Raw genomic sequence first — 17,291 nt, 5'->3', positions numbered from 1 at the left:
ATTATACTATATGGAGGCCTATGTGGAGTGTATTATACTATATAGAGGCCTTTAATGGCTGCATTATACCATATAGAAGCCTATGGAGAGTGCATCATTCTATATGGAGGCAAATGGGGAGTGCATTATACTATATGGAGGACTATGGGGTGCATTATGCTATATGAAAGCTATTTAGGGGGCCATCATACAGTGTGGGAGCTAATGTTAGGTATGTGTACATTGTAGGGGCCATCATACAGTGTTGGAGCCAAACAGTTTGGGGTCTACTAAGAGGTCAGTATACTGTGTATTTGGGAGTATTGTTGTGAATTCTGCTTTTGGGTTCCCTCTGGTGGTAGTAGGTGGTAATGCAGTTGTCCCTGGGTTGCAGTCCTGGTCAGGTGTGTCTGCTGATTGCAGTTCTGACTGGGGTATTTAGGTGTGCAGGATTCATTAGTCCTTGCCAGTTGTCAATTGTTGTTGGGAGGTGTTGGACCTCTTCCTGGTTCCTCCTGCCTTTCTGCCAAATCAGCAAAGATAAGTGTCTGGGTTTTTTTTCCTGTGGCACACATGCTGTGTGCTTCACAATTCAGTGTTCTTCTTTGTGTTTTCTTGTCCAGCTTAGACTGTGTCAGTATTTTCTCAGTCTTGTTGGATTCTCTGGAGTGGCAGATATAGTGTGTTTTCTTGTCCAGCTTAGACTGTGTCAGTATTTTCTCAGTCTTGTTGGATTCTCTGGAGTGGCAGATATACATTCCATGTCTTTAGTTAGATTGTGGAACTTTTTGTATTATCTGCTGTGGATATTTTTGGAAGGGTTTTAATACTGACCGCCTAGTAATCTGTCCTATCCTTTCCTATTTAGCTAGAGTGGCCTCTTTTGCTAAATCCTGTTTTCTACCTGCGTGTGTCTATTCTTCTCCTACTCACAGTCATTATTCGTGGGGGGCTGCCTTTCCTTTGGGGGTCTGCTCTGAGGCAAGATAGCATTCCTATTTCCATCTATAGGGGTATTTAGTCCTCCGGCTGTGTCGAGGTGTCTAGGGTTTGTTAGGCACACCCCACGGCTACTTCTAGTTGCGGTGTTAGTTCAGGATTTGCGGTCAGTACAGGTTCCACCGACTCCAGAGAAAGTTTTCATGCGGCTCCAACGCCACCAGATCATAACAGAGTATCATACTGTGTAGAGGGGAGCTGTACAGGAGAGGAGACTCGGAATGTTATTAAATGTTAAGTGGGCACTTATTGTTATAGGGGCACTCTGGTTATTGTGAATGTCAAAGCGGTACACAGAGGGCATTATTACTTTTAAGGGGACAAAATGTGGGCACTGTTTTCTAGGGCACTTGCACAGGACATTAATATATTATAGAGGTATGTTTTACCATCTAGAGGCACACAGTACCACACAGCAGGTGCAGTAAATTGGACACATGTGGCAGAAGCAGCTCAGTATTGTGGTGGCAGTAGGATGAGGAGTTTGTGCAGGTTGGAAACACAGTAGATATAGACGATACTGGAAATGTTAGAAGTCAGATGTGTATTTGTTGTAATCTCTGCAGCTGAGTCCTGGCTGAGGAAGTTGTTGGGTCGTTCTGGGCCAGATGGAAAAGATGGGAATAGTGAATGATTCCATCATAAAGAACATCAGTTACATTACCTTTAACTGTACTGTAGTCCCAAATATGCTCTGCAGGACTATTATCTACCACTATATGATCACTATGTGGCAGTAATATCAGTGATAGTCTTTGTATAAAGATTTTTATTAGTAACAGCGCGGTCTGCTGAGGTTCTCCTACATCCACTATTAGAGTGCACCACCACAGTTTTAATGAGGGTTACATGGTTAAGGACCCACTTAAAAGTTTGGGCCTCCCTAACCAAAACCCCAGCTGCGCCTCTGGGGTGAATACTTTTGCAAGGCACTGTATAATTTTCATGTCCTATTCCGCCTAATAGAGATGGCACTATGGGGTGCCATCATTTGTTCACTCAAGCAATTACTCGTATACTAACACAAATTCAGGCAGACCACAGACTATTTTAATCTCACCCTCATTTTACTAATCTAATAAAAGCTAAGTTTTATGTCCTGTTAGGGAGGGATTTTTCATTGGGGTTCTCGCCTTTCGGTATTTACTGGTAATTTATCCCTCCCATGCCATTTGTCTCCCACTGCACAATTTAACTGCATGAAGGTTTGTTTTTTTTGTAGGATGATTTGTAGTTTCCATTTATACATTCATGATCACCTTTTATTCTATTTTCTTATTAGATCTGGGATAAACTACAAACGTCAATATTACTTACTTTCTTTTTTTACTAACAGCAATCAAGTTGTTAAAGAAAGTGCAGACAGAGCAGCCCCTTCAGAAGAAGAAGAGCTGCTCTGTTGATGTGAAGCAGCTAGACCCCTGGCAGGAATGGTTGGTGACCACCATGAGCTGGCACCAGGTACCACAGGCAGGTAGTTAGCAACCTGCCTGTTTTTGTTGTTTTATTTCACTATTGGCCTAAAAACTAAGTCCTTGACAGCCTCTTTAAGCGTCACCTTTCAGTGCTACCTGTTGTCTCTCCTAATTCTTCTCTGTACTCCCTTTTCAATTTGAATGCGCATGTCAGCCTTTTAAGTGAATTCCCAGTAGAAACTAGAGAAAATATTTTCAAAAATCAGTAGCAGTATGGATAGCAGATATGGACAATATGGATAGCAGAATTTAAAAAAAATGTTTTTTGCAGACTGTAAATTTACTGATGATTGGCAACTCAGTGCCCAACATCGCGGGTACAGGAGCAGCCACTGCAATCACTATGGTTGATCAACACCTCGTCGGCTAATGGTTAGACAGAGACCTGGAGAGGCGTACAAGCCACAGTGTCTTGCACCCACTGTGAAATTTGGTGGAGGATCGATGATGATCTGGGGATGCTTCACCAAGGCTGGAATTGGGCAGGTTAATCTTTGCGAAGAACGTATGAATCAAGCCGCATACAAGGTTATCCTGGAAAAACAGTTGATTCCTTCTGCTCAGGCAATGTTCCCCAACTCTGAGGACTGTTTTTTCCAGCAGGACAATGACCCATGCCACACAGCTAGGTCAATCAAGGTGTGGATGAAGGACCACCACATCAAAACTCTGTCATGGCCAGCCCAATCTCCAGACCTGAACCCCATTGAAAACCTCTGGAATGTAATCAAGAGGATGATGGATAGTCACAAGCCATCAAACAAAGAAGAACTGCTTACATCTTTGTACCAGGAGTGGCATAAGGTCATCTAAAAGCAGGGTGAAAGACTGGCGGAAAGCATGCCAAGACGCATGAAAGCTGTGACTAAAAATCATGGTTATTCCACAAAATATTGATTTCTGAACACTTCCTGAGTTAAAACATTAGTATTGTTGTTTCTAAATGATTATTAATTTATTTTTTTTTGCATTATTTGAGGTCTGCAAGCAATGCATTTTTTTTTGTTATTTTGACCATTTCTCATTTTCAGAAAATAAATACATAATGTATTGCTTGGGTCTCCGTAGACATGTTGTCAGTAGTTTATAGAATAAAAGAACAAATTACATTTTACTCAAAAATATACCTATAAAAAGAAAAATCAGACAAACTGAACATTTTGCAGTGGTCTCTTCATTTTTGCCAGGGCTGTATATATAAATCTTATTGCCAATTCTCCAATTATTTTTTTAAGAATACATGTAACACAAAAACCTGATTTAAACAATTGGTCATTTTCCCTTGAAACCGTTTTCACTTCTTTGGAGCTGATCTGCAATACTAGACACAATCTAAGGACAGGTGTGGTGCAGCCCATATTTTTACACTCCTGGACAGGCAGGGCCGGCCCGATCGTATAGGCGAACTAGGCGGCCGCCTAGGGCGCCAACCCTAAGGGGGCACCAGAGAAAAAATAGAAAAAATTGCAAAAAATCTTTTCAGAAGGCAAAAGGTGTATGGAGCGGAGCTGAATGTGTATGAGGTGTATGGAGCGGAGCCATGTGTGTATGAGGTGTACGGAGCGGAGCCATGTGTATGAGGTGTACGGAGCGGAGTCGTGCGTGTATGAGGTGTATGGAGCGGAGCTAAATGTGTACGAGGTGTATGGAGCGGAGCCGCGTGTGTACGAGGTGTATGGAGCGGAGCGCGTGTGTACGGAGCGCAGCCGCGTGTGTAGGAGTAGCTATGTGTGGCCATTATACAGTACGAAGTATCATGTGTGGCCATTATACAGTATGGAGCATCATGTGTGGCCATTATACAGTATGGAGCACTGTGTGGCCATATTTTTTTGTTTATAATTATTCTTTATGAAACAGTGTGATCAGCAGTGCTAAATGGGTGTGGTTGGGACGTAGATATGTGTTATGATCCTTAGTGGCTGAGGATCACAAAATAAACTAGCTAAGTTACTGAACATAGAACGAGCTCTAGGGAGGTGGTAACTGGACTGACCGCAAAACCTGATCCTAACCAAACACACTGAAGGTAGCCGGTGAACGTGCCTAAATTCCTGGACGTCTCGACGCAGCCTGAGAAACTAGCTACCCCTATAGAGAAAGTAAGACCTCACTTGCCTCAGAGAAATGACCCCAAAGATATAGGAAGCCCCCAACAAATAATAACGGTGAGGTAAGGGGAAAATACAAAACGTAGAAATGAAAACAGATTCAGCAAATGAGGCCCACTAATACTAGATAGCAGAAGACAGGCAGGGAACTGTGCGGTCAGTAAAAAACCCTATACAAAATATCCACGCTGAGAATTCAAGAACCCCCACACCAACTAATGGTGTGAGGGGAGAAACTCAGCCCCCTAGAGCTACCAGCAAGCAAGGAAATCACATATTAGCAAGCTGGACAAGGACAAATAAATAACCAAGAAACATATTGAACACTAATGAGCAAAAAATAACCAAACAGAAAACTTAGCTTCTCTTGGAGAGACTGATAGCGAAGGAATTCAGGAGAGATCAAAATAGCACTGAATACATCGACAGCAGGCAACAACTGATAGTCCAGGTGAGCTAAATAGGAAACCAGCTAACAGATAACGAGACAGCTGATCCAGCCTCAGACCTGCAGAATGACACAAAGAGCCACCAGAGGGAGCCCAAAGACAGCACTCACACAGTACCACTTGTGACCACAAGAGGGAGCCCAAAAACAGAGTTCACAACAGATATGGCTGTGGCTAGTTATGAATGGGTGTGGTCAGAGGCGTGGCCTAAAAGTTGCCACGGCGCGCTTTGCGCGCCGCAAACTTTGTCCCTCTTTCCCATCTTCAAAAGTTGGGAGGTATGTTAAAAGTAGTAGGGGCGCAACAAAATATTTTCGCCTAGGGCGCCGTAATCTCTCGGGCCGGCCCTGTGGACAGGCAGTACGGTGGTGTAAGAGGGTGAACTGTAGTCCCACTGAGAGAGCACTAGGACCCTGTGGTTTTTGCCTGCTGCAGCAGGGGACAGACACTGCCAGACTCCCGGAGACAATGTGTGCTGGTGGGTGGGGTCTGGTGTCCTGTGTGTAAAAGTGTCAGATAAGGAAGAGAGAGAAGAAAAAGGCGGGAAGAGAAGAAGCTGCAGTGATATAGCAAGAGACTGTGTGGATTTACTGCGAGTGTGTTGGAGAAAAAGCTTTTGAGAGACTTTTTGTTGCTAACGTTTTTCTGGAGAAGAGCTGACCTTTTATTTAACCCTGTGAGAGACTTTTTGTTGCTAACGTTTTTCTGGAGAAGAGCTAACCTTTTATTTTGGAAGACTGAGACTTCACTGGAAACTCAGTACGTATTTGAGAGTCTGTGGAGTCCCTGTGCATTGAGTGGAGAAACAAGTTTGGACAGACTGCTGATATAGAGACGGACGGGTTGTTGTCGGAGCATTTCTAGGAGCTACAGAAGCAGAGACAACATCGTGAGACCACCAAACTAAGTCCCCGGCGTTTGGGCTCGGCATCGGCCGACAAGACAGAGGAGCTTGCTGTAACTTATTGGCGCTGAAGATTTGGACTGGCTGCAGCCTGTGCAGATTCCTGCCTGAGACGAGATCTATCTCAGGATACGGTACCATAGTCATAGATACCCGGGTATCCCTGTTCAGAGTGTTTAATCGTTAATTTAGAGGTGTATTGAATATTAGATGTGTATAAGTTATACTCAGTGAGCCATTCCAGGGGCTCCCTTGATTGCACTACAATCAATTTACACTTGTTCTTGTATTGAGTTGTTCTGTTAGGTAAATTGATTATTAGTCTGTTGGAGCATACACTTCTCAGGAGACCTTGGAGTGGCACAGTGATTTCAGCTGATGCTGAATTGGTGTATCTTTGGGGTGCATCTGCCTTGGTATTCTCCATACTACCTTAGTTATTTTGCCTTTGAGTAAACAACGGTTGGAGATTTCTGCCTTAGTCTTGGTTTGTGACTCACTGGATCTTATTCGGACCTCTGGTCATTACAGTGGCTCAGTGGTTAGCACTGTTGCTTTGCGGCTCTGGGATCCTGGGTTTACTTCCCACCAAGGACAACATTTGAATGCATTTGTGTTTTCTCACTGTGTTTACGTGGGTTTCTCCTATACTCCAAATGCATACTAATAGGGAATTTAGATTGTGAGCCCCGATTGGGACAGTGATGATAATGTCTGTAAGGCGCGGTGGAATATGCTGGTGCTATATAACCAAGCATAGTATATAGATAAGTGCAATAAGTCATTAATTTAATGGGGACTTTTTACTTTCTTTCCAACAGAACTGCTGTAACTAGGAAGCAACTATGGATGTGTCCACCCTATCTGAATATAGAATTTGGTTGAGGACATATTGCATAGATATTTTTAACAGAGTATTGAGAAATATTTATTTAAAGCTAGTAATCTGGTGCAACACATGTACCGATATGTTGTGTCAAGAGGACAATAAGGAAGGACACATTTGCAATGAAGTTATTATAAATAATATTATACATTATTTATGAAGGATAATGACTAATAAGTAAAATTTTATTTATTGCTGTATTTTTTTAGTTGGAAATTCAGCAGCGAGTGAATAATATGACCGCCCCAACAGCCACATCTCCGTCACCTCTCCATGGACGGGACTCCTTACAGTCTAAGCTACTGGAGTTGGAGGCTCAACTTCTAGCCAAATTATTAGAGCTAGAAAAAGAGCAAACAACAGCATCAGGGGAAAGAGACAAGCAGGACATAGAGAAGGAGCTGAGTATCCTGCAAAACCGGATTGCAGAGTTGGAACAAGGTAAGATTAATGTGGTCGAATTTATTAGCAAAACTGTCAGATGATCGAGATTTAGTTCAAAGTGTGAACGCCATGGAGATAATATTACATATTAAGTCCCACCAATGTTCTACTGAGCTTGACACTTGGTTGTATCCTGAGCACTGTCCTGTCTTTTCTGCCATCAGGAGTGACGTAGATGTCAAGATTTCTGTTTGATAGAAATTATTGTAAAGAGTTGATCCACAAAGTATATCAGTTAAGAGAAAAAGTGTTATTTGCTGACATCTATTATTGTGTATTGTTGTTAAAAATGTTTTTCCTCAATAATTCCAACTTTTTATCTTAATTTGCATGTAAAAACCGATGAGGAATACAAGACGACTACATTAGAATATAACGCTAATACTGTAGTACAGGCAAAGAAGAGACCATTAACATATAAAATGAGGTTTCTATTTTGCAGATGACACCGAACTATTTAGTATAGTTCAGTCTATGGAAGATGTCCATAAGTTCCAGACTGACATGGACATATTGAGTGTTTGGTCACACACTTGGCATATGAGGCTCAATGTGTAGAAATGTAAAGTTAATTTGTCGGGGCACTAATAATACGCAGGCATCATATTTCTACAGGGAATAAAACTAGAAGAGTCACTTGTAGAGAAGGTTCTTGAGGTATTTGTGGATCACACAATGTAAGTCAGAGGCTTCTAAGGCCAGCAGAATATTGTCATGTATTAAAAGAGGCATGGACTCCCGGGAGAAGGACATAAAACTACCACTTTACGAAGCGTAAAGTGCAACCTCATCTGGAATATGCAGTTCAGTTCTGGGCACGAGGTCATAGAAAAGATGCTATGAAGTTAGAGAAAGTGAAAGTGCAAAGATGAGCCACAAAACTTAATAAGGGGAATATAAGATATTAGTTATGGGGAAACACTAAAAGGGAGGGACATGAATACCCTGTACTACTCTCATACAAAAAAAAAAACGGTCAAAAGCTGCTTAATGAAAAACCATTTGAAAAAACAGTAGGACACTCCCTCCATCGAGAAAGAAAGGTTCAATCTGCAAAGATGACAAGGCTTCTTTATCAAGAGCATGATTAATCTGTGGAATAGTCTACCTCAGGAGCAGGTGACAGCAGGACCTCTTGCTCTAACAAAGCGCTAGATTATTATTTTTTTTAGAAGAAAATAACAAATATTTACCGTATGTCCACATGAAATTCTTGTACTGAGTCTTGATCCAGTCAATCGACACTCGGGATCAGGATGTAAAAGACAATTAGGTCAATGAAGAATACAAGATAAGCACATTAGCATATAAAGCAAGCTTCCGTAAAGAAGAGGCCATTTACAACATGTAAAATGCTATCTTTGACAAGCAAGGGGGAGATTACTATGAATATTGTTCCAAAATTCTGGCAGAAAACAAATAGCAAATTTTGCCGCACTCCTCTATTGCCTAAAATATTGACTTTTTGTTTCAGGCTTCTCTCAACACTTTTCTAAAAAGTGGTCTTGGCTTTGCGGGAGGGAGTATTTTCCAGCAAATTTACTATAATTGACATCAGAAATTAGCAAAAGTCAATGCCAGCTCATACAATGTAGAATATGCCATCTTTGGTAGGAACAAGGGTAATTTTTCAAAGGCTGAGAGACAGAATTCTGAAAAGATTGAAAAATAGACATGCAGCAAAATTCTCACATTTTTGTAACTGTACTAGGTCTTATGTCGTTTTTAATACCTTACCTTTCTAAAAGGTGGGCTGGAGTTACTGGGAAGGGCTGCTGCCTAGAAGATTTACTATAATTGTTGCCAGAAATTGTCGTAAATTTTGGTGGAAAACTATGCTCATAGCTGGGATACTTTGGTGGTACATAGAAGGCACAAAATTTGCCAAATTTGCTTCAGGGTTTTTTTTTTGTTTAAAGGTACACGGACACAGGGGTTTTTTTTACAGCTGAAATTGAGCAGAAACTCTCAAAATTCTCTTCCAAATTTCAAAACCTCAGAGTTTTTGCTACAAATCTTAGCAAAAAGACATGTGTAAAAACTGTAAAGAAGAAGAGCACTCACCATCCATACAAATGTCCAGTCTTTATTATGACATCAAGTCAATAGCAGGGCATAACAGGGAGAACAGTGGTTCCAAGAGACGACGGCCCGTAGAAGCGCGGCAAGTGGTCAGAAAAAAAGAAATTTCATGTGAAACTCGACAGGCTATTCTTGTTCTTAGAAATGAAGGCTATTCCATGCGAGAAATTGTCTAGAAACTGAAGATTTCCTACAACTGTGTGTACTACAAACAGGCTCTAACCAGAGTAGAAAGAGAAGTTGGAGGCCCCACTGCACAACTGAGCAGCAAGACAAGTACATTAGAGTCTGTAGTTTGAGAAATCGACACCTCACAGGTCCTCAACTGGCAGCTTCATTAAATAGTACACACAAAACGGCAGTGCCAACGACTACAGTGAAGAGGCAACTCCGGGATGCTGGCCTTCATGGCACAGTGGCAAAGAAAAAGCCATATCTGAGACTGGCTAATAAAAGGAAAAGATTAATATGGGCAAAAGAACACACACATTGGACAGAGGAAGATTGGAAAAAAGTGTTATGGACAGACGAATCCAAGTTTGAGGTGTTTGGACCACACGAAGACCATTTGTGAGACGCAGAACAACTGAAAAGTATGCTGGAAGAGTGCCTGACGCCATCTGTCAAGTATGGTGTAGGTAATGTGATGGCCTGGGGTTGCTTTGATGCTGGTAAAGTGGGAGATTTGTACAAGGTAAAAGGGATTTTGAATAAGGAAGGCTATGACTCCATTTTGCAATGCTATGCCATACTCTGTGGACAGCACTTGATTGGAGACAATTTCATCCTACAATAGGACAAAGGCCCAAAGCACACCTCCAAATTATGCAAGAACTATTTAGGGAAGAAGCAGGCAGCTGGTATTCTATCTGTAATCGAGTGGCCAGCGCAGTCACCAGATCTCAACCCCATTGAGTTGTTGTGGGAGCAGCTTGGCCGTATGGTGCAAAAAGTGCGCATCAAGCCAAACCAACTTGTGGGAGGGGCTTCTGGAAGCATGGGGTGAAATTTCTCCAGATTACCTCAGCAAATTAACTGCTAGAATGCCAAAGGTCTGCAATGCTGTAATTGCTGCAAAGGGAGCATTCTTTTGATGAAAGCAAAGTTTGAAGGAGAAAATTATTATTTCAAATAAAAATCTATTTTTCGAACCTTGTCAATGTCTGGACTTGATTTTCAATTCATTTGGCAACTCATTTGATTAATAAAAGTATGAGTTTTTATGGAAAACACAAAATTGTCTGGGTGACCCTAAACTTTGGAACCGTAGAGTATATATATATATATATATATATATATATATATATATATATATATATATATATATATATATATACTGCATATACACACACTTAGTATATATGGTATATTTTAAAAATGTGTAATGGTTTAAATCACTCACTTTTCCTCCAATAATAAGAAAGAAGTGAAAAGAAAATGAATAGATAAAAATACTTGTTATCACCATGTCCTAAAAAATCTGATCTATCAAAATATAAAACTACTATTAATAATAATAATAATAATAATAATAATAATAATAATAATACGTTAAACTCGGGGAAAAAAATTAAACATAGGAAATTCAAAATTTCCATTTTTGTTTGTCGCAACCTACCTAAAACAATGCAATAAAATATATGTACTCCAAAATAGTATCAATAAAAAGGTTAGCTCAAGTTGCAAAAAACAACATGTCTCAAAAAAAGGGAATACAATTTTCTTAATTTAAAATGATAAGAAAACTGTATAGGTTTGGTATCACCATGATCATACTGGCAGATTATTTCCATACTTGGAATTCCATACTTGGATTTTTTTTCTGTTTTGCACTATAATTGTGTGTTAAAATGAACTGTGTCTTTTAAAACTTCAAAGTGTCTCACAGAAAAACAAGCCCTCATACAACTAGATCGGCAGGGAGATAAAAAGTTATGACTCTTGGATCAAGAGGAGAAAAAAACAAAAGCAAAACATTCCCTGGTCTTTAAGGGGTGAATCAACTTTTCCAAGGTAACCCTAGCTTTAATAATGATTCCCATCAAGCTACCTTATATTATTTATATGGATTTTTTCAGTCTATGGAAATATCAGCGAAATCAATATCAAGATTTTAATTTATTACTGAACATTTTAAAATTTTTAAATTGCTGGGTATCACACATACAAAATTGTGTAATCCTACTGATATTGTCTTTTTGCTAAGAAATTAATGTTAAAATAAATGTTTTTTTCAGGTCACCCTGAATACCACCCTGAGAACTTCAAGCTTAGTTTTTCAGTACGTACTAACTACATGTATGGACGGATGAAGAAGACTCTACCAGAACTCTACGCATTCACCATGTGTTTGTGGCTGAAATCTAAAACAGTTTCAGGATCTGGGACTCCATTCTCTTATTCTGTTCATGGCCAACCCAATGAGATTGTCCTTATTGAATGGGGTCATAATCCAATGGAACTTCTCATTAATGATAAGGTGAGGACCAAGAAAATAATTCTTCTCAGTCAGAAATACTTGTAATGAAGGAGAACCAGTAACTAGTCCTTACCACTCAAGACATAAATCTTAGCTTATTTCATCTTTAGTTTATTTAAACTTTCCAATCCACCTAGTTCATACATCAAGTATTTGATCAGTATTTTTACGTGCATTTGATCTGCATTTTTCACCAACACCTGGTTTTGGTTTACAAATACTGCTGTAAAATACAGACCAAATACTGATAATGTGCATGTGGCCTTACTTTTCTGTATTCTCATGACTATGAAAATTGTACATTCACACTGAAGGCATCAAAACTATGAATTAGCACATGTGGAATTATATACTTAACAAAAAAGGGTGAAACAACTGAAATTATGTCTTATATTCTAGGTTCTTCAAAGTAGCCACCTTTTGCTTTGATGACTGCTTTGCACACTCTTGGCATTCTCTTGATGAGCTTCAAGAGGTAGTCACCGGGAATGGTCTTTCGACAATCTTGAAGGAGTTCCCAGAGATGCTTAGCACTTGTTGGCCCTTTTGCCTTCACTCTGCGGTCCAGCTCACCCCAAACATCTCGATTGGGTTCAGGTCTGGTGACTGTGGAGGCCAGGTCATCACTCACCTTCCTGGTCAAATAGCCCTTACACAGCCTGGAGGTGTGTTTGGGGTTATTGTCCTGTTGAAAAATAAATGATGGTCCAACTAAACGCAAACCAGATGGAATAGCATGCCGCTGCAAGATGCTGTGGTAGCCATGCTGGTTCAGTATGCCTTCAATTTTGAATAAATCCCCAACAGTGTCACCAGCAAAGCACCCCCACACCATCACACCTCCTCCTCCATGCTTCACAGTGGGAACCAGGCATGTAGAGTCCATCCATTCACCTTTTCTACATCGCACAAAGACACGGTGGTTGGAACCAAAGTTATCAAATTTGGACTCATCAGACCAAAGCACAGATTTCCACTGGTCTAATGTCCATTCCTTGTGTTCTTTAGCCCAAACAAGTCTCTTCTGCTTGTTGCCTGTCCTTAGCAGTGGTTTCCTAGCAGCTATTTTACCATGAAGGCCTGCTGCACAAAGTCTTGTCTTAACAGTTGATGTAGAGATGTGTCTGCTGCTGGAACTCTGTGTGGCATTGACCTGGTCTCTAATCTGAGCTGCTGTTAACCTGCGATTTCTGAGGCCGGTGACTCAGATAAACTTATCCTCAGAAGCAGAGGTGACTCTTGGTCTTCCTTTCTTGGGGCGGTCCTCATGTTAGCCAGTTTCTTTGTAGCACTTGATGGTTTTTGCCACTGCACTTGGGGACACTTTCAAAGTTTGCCCAATTTTTCGGACTGACTCACCTTCATTTCTTAAAGTAATGATGGCCACTAGTTTTTCTTTACTTAGCTGCTTTTTTTCCTTGCCACAATACAAATTCTAACAGTCTATTCAGTAGGACTATCAGCTATGTATCCACCAGACTTCTGCACAACACAACTGATGGTCCCAAACCCATTTAGGCAAGAAATCCCACTTATTAAACCTGACAGGGCACACCTGTGAAGTGAAAACCATTCCCGGTGACTACCTCTTGAAGCTCATCAAGAGAATGCCAAGAGTGTGTAATACAGTCATCAAAGCAAAAGGTGGCTACTTTGAAGAACCTAGAATATAAGACATAATTTCAGTTGTTTCACACTTTTTTGTTAAGTATATAATTCCACATGTGTTAATTCATAGTTTTGATGCCTTCAGTGTGAATGTACAATTTTCATAATCATGAAAATACAGAAAAATCTTTAAATGAGAAGGTGTGTCCAAACTTTTGGTCTGTACTGTATGTCACACAAAATAGTTAATCAATAGCATTTCCCACATGTCTACTTTACATCAACACAATTTTGGAAACATAATTTTTTCCTGTTGTAAGGGTTAAAAGTTGACCAGCGATTTCTCATTTTTCCAACAAAATTTACAGAACCATTTTTTTAGGGACCACCTCACATTTGAAGTGAGTTTGGGGGGTGAAAATAAGAGAAAATCCCCAAAAGTGACACCATTCTAAAAACTGCACCGCTCAAGGTACTCAAAAGCACATTCAAGAAGTTTATTAACCCTTCAGGTGCTTCACTAGAACTGAAGCACTGTGGAAGGAAAAAATGAACATTTTACTTTTTTCACAAAAAATTTACTTTAGACCCAAACTTTTTTATTTTCACAAGGGTACCAGGAGAAAATGGACCACAAACTTTGTTGCTCAATTTCTCCAGAGTATGCCAATACTCCATATGTGGGGGAAAGCCACTGTTTAGGCACATGGCAGGGCTCAGAAGGGAGGGAGCACCGTTTGACTTTTTGAGCACAAAACGAAATCAACGGCGGGGGCCAAGTTGCGTTTGGAGATCCCCTGATGTACCTAAACAGTGGAAACCCTAACCATAGCCCAACCCTAACCCTAGCTCTAACCTTAGCCCCACCCCTAACCCTAGCCCAGTTTTATTATTTCTATTTTTAATGTCATTTTATAGAAAAAAAACTATTGGCTGCGCAGGCTCCCAATATGGGATGCATCCTTTTTTTTCTTACAAAAGAATCTATGCTCAGTGTCTGGTTAAAGGGCATCTGTCAGCTGGTTTTTGCTACCTTATCTGACAGTAACATGATGTAGGAAAAAAGGGACCCTGATACCAGTGATGTATCATTTAGTTTGCTGGATGCACCAGTTGTGATAGAGTTTTTAGATGTAGAATACAGCAGAGCTGAGAAAGCTTCCCCCCGCCCACACTAGGCTCTTATGTACATTGCATATTGACAATGAGCTGCTTATCACAGGAGGGGGCGTGGTTGGACAACTTAACATAAGAGTGCTAGTAAGGGCAATGATAATGTCCTAGTGATAAAACCTTCATTGTAAGTAAACAACAGCACACAGCCCGATAAGTGAGACATTCCTAATTTCAGTATTTTAAACCCTACCTCATGCTGTCCCCAGATTACATAGCAAAAGCCTGCTGACAGATTCCCTTTAACCGGCATTAGGCAAATAACTATGTATCCACTTATATTGTGTGCATAACACCTCCAGTAAAGTGAATGTTGTCTTGGCAGGTTACGCAACTGCCAGTCAGTCTTAAAGATGGGATGTGGCACCACATATGTGTGGCCTGGACCACAAGGGATGGAATGTGGACAGCCTTCCAGGATGGAAAAAAGAAAGGATCAAAGGATAACCTATCGGCCTGGCACCCAATCAAGCCCAATGGTGTCATCATCTTTGGTCAGGAACAGGTAGGTTTTTGTTGGTAATTTACTTACCTTGGGGTCACTCATTTTTGCTTCGCTTTTGTGCAAATATGTTTTATGGTGTCCAGATTTGCCTTTTGCCTCCTCTCCATGTTTCGTAGCGATCTCCAGTTATAGACTGTACCCTGTTCTGAATGAGAACTGCTCTTTCCACAGGATGCTGTAGGTGGACGCTTTGATGCAACCCAGGCGTTCGTGGGAGAGGTGGCGCAGTTCAACATGTGGGATCGTGTCCTGACCATGAGTGAAATAGAGGGAATTGCCAACTGCACGATGCCTTTGTCTGGTAACCTAGTCCAGTGGGATGATCGTCAGGTTGACGTTTTTGGTGGAGCAACAAAGAGTCCATTTGAAAGCTGCGAAGAGCGCTTGGGTCACTGAAACATTTACCAGCATTCACATTTACTACACCTTTTACACCCAACAGTTTCACCGCTGCAGGATCTCACAGCTCTCCCAAAATCTGTGTATAAAATCAGCACCAGCTTGTGTTATTCACCACAGGATAAATACGAAACCTGTGTCTGTGTTTGGGGTCATTTTACAGGTTTTGGAATTAATTGAGTTTCTATATTTTGGGATGTTTAAGCATTTGAAGTCAAGTCAACATCTAAAATAGAGGAACCTGTGGTTATGTAGTTAGTACTGTATGGAAAAGTAAAGCACAACGGTGATATAAAATGTATAAGTGTTACAATTTTAAGAAATAAATTTGAACAAATTTTGTAAACGTTTATAACACCTCGCATAAAGCAGAACTAATACTAACACATATCACATCTTATATAATAACAAAACCTAAAGGGCTATGTGACACAGTCCACCAGAACGCCCAACAAAGTAAAGCACAAGGACGCACACTTACACATTGGGTACATCTACCTTGCAGCCAATATAAAATTTACATCCCCAACATATTAAAGCTTTTACTCTCTGGGGTCTATTAATATAGTATTTACCGTATTTCGCGGACTATAAGACGCACCGGACCATAAGGCGCACCCCAAATTTGGGGTGAAAATTGCAGAAAAAAAGATTTTTTATAAGATGGGGGTCCGTCTTATTGTCCGAATTTACAGTATCTTACCTGAGGGCTGGTGGTGGCAGAGCAGGGTCACAGGAGGCATGGTGGCGGCAGAGGTGGGGTGATGCGGTACGGCGTGCACCTGAGCAGGGTCCCTTCCTGCTTAGGTGGGCGACGCCACGGCCTGGTGTCCATGGGAGGGTGGCAGCAGTGGTTACCGACAGGAGCTGGGATGAGGAGGCACAGTGAGAGGTATGGCGTGGGCAGGGTCCCTTTCCCCGGTGAGGTGATGGAAGGATCTCGTGGGCACATGGACTGGAGATGATGGAGGTAGTGGTGTACATTGTGAAGCGAGTATTCCACAGGAGCTCATATGTCTGAGTCCTTGCCGCTTCCCGGCGCTCCTCAGCGCAATAATTATTTCAGAAGCCGGTAATAAGTGAGGAGCTCCGCTACCGAGACACAGCGGCCATGACCGGACACTGCGGGAAAAGCGCCTCTGTACTGCTGCGAGCCCTGCTGGAGGCGGAGAGCCGGCCGTGCCATGCGGTGCTGAGGAGCGCCGGGAAGTGGCAAGGACTCAGACATCTGAGCGCCTGTGGAATACTCGCTTCACAATGTACACCACTACCTCCATCATCTCCAGTCCATGTGCCCAAGAGATCCTTCCTGAACCTTGCTGCACCCATCCTGGGAAGCAAAAGGATGGAGTATACAGAGTCCAAAGTCCCGGTGAGGTGATGCAGCTGCAGCAGCCCGGTAATGCAGCAGAGCCGGGTGAATCCTGTTGATATCGGTGGGCGCGGCCATCTTCCTGAGGCCGCGCGTTCGCAGATGGAGCTCTGCTGCCCGGGGCTTCAGGAAAATGGCCACCGCGATCTCCATCTGCGCACGCGCGGCATCCCGCGGCCATTTTCCTGAAGCCGCGGCCAGCAGAGCGCCGCTTCTGCGCACGCGCGGCCAATGGAAGATGGCCGCGCCCACCGATCACCAATGAAATACAGCACATCGCGCTCTTTTCACTCCCCTGTGACGTGGATTTGGGTCCTTGGGCATGCGCACACCACTACGCCACCAACGGAAAACTAAGCAAGATCTGGGGGAAGACACCACGCCCTTTTGACCAGACCAGCCTGATTGACAGGCGAAAACGACTAC

At 41.8% G+C, this 17,291-nt stretch overlaps 1 protein-coding gene across 1 annotated transcript in view; it reads left to right on the top strand.

Moving 5' to 3' along the window:
• The window catches only part of NPTXR (neuronal pentraxin receptor), a 54,163-nt gene extending 38,324 nt beyond the window's left edge, over window positions 1-15,839 (top strand). Inside the window, exons 2-5 of the mRNA XM_077277783.1 lie at window positions 7,013-7,244; window positions 11,567-11,808; window positions 14,915-15,094; window positions 15,266-15,839. Coding sequence (XP_077133898.1) covers window positions 7,013-7,244; window positions 11,567-11,808; window positions 14,915-15,094; window positions 15,266-15,490 — 879 coding nt within the window. The 3' untranslated portion in view covers window positions 15,491-15,839. The remainder of the gene's footprint in view (window positions 1-7,012; window positions 7,245-11,566; window positions 11,809-14,914; window positions 15,095-15,265) is intronic.
• The last annotated feature ends 1,452 nt before the right edge of the window (window positions 15,840-17,291 follow it).

Source organism: Ranitomeya variabilis, chromosome 8 (assembly GCF_051348905.1).
Source record: "Ranitomeya variabilis isolate aRanVar5 chromosome 8, aRanVar5.hap1, whole genome shotgun sequence".
NCBI lineage: Eukaryota > Metazoa > Chordata > Amphibia > Anura > Dendrobatidae > Ranitomeya > Ranitomeya variabilis.
Note: the sequence above shows the minus strand (reverse complement) of the source record. Positions and strands in the feature narration are given on the sequence as shown.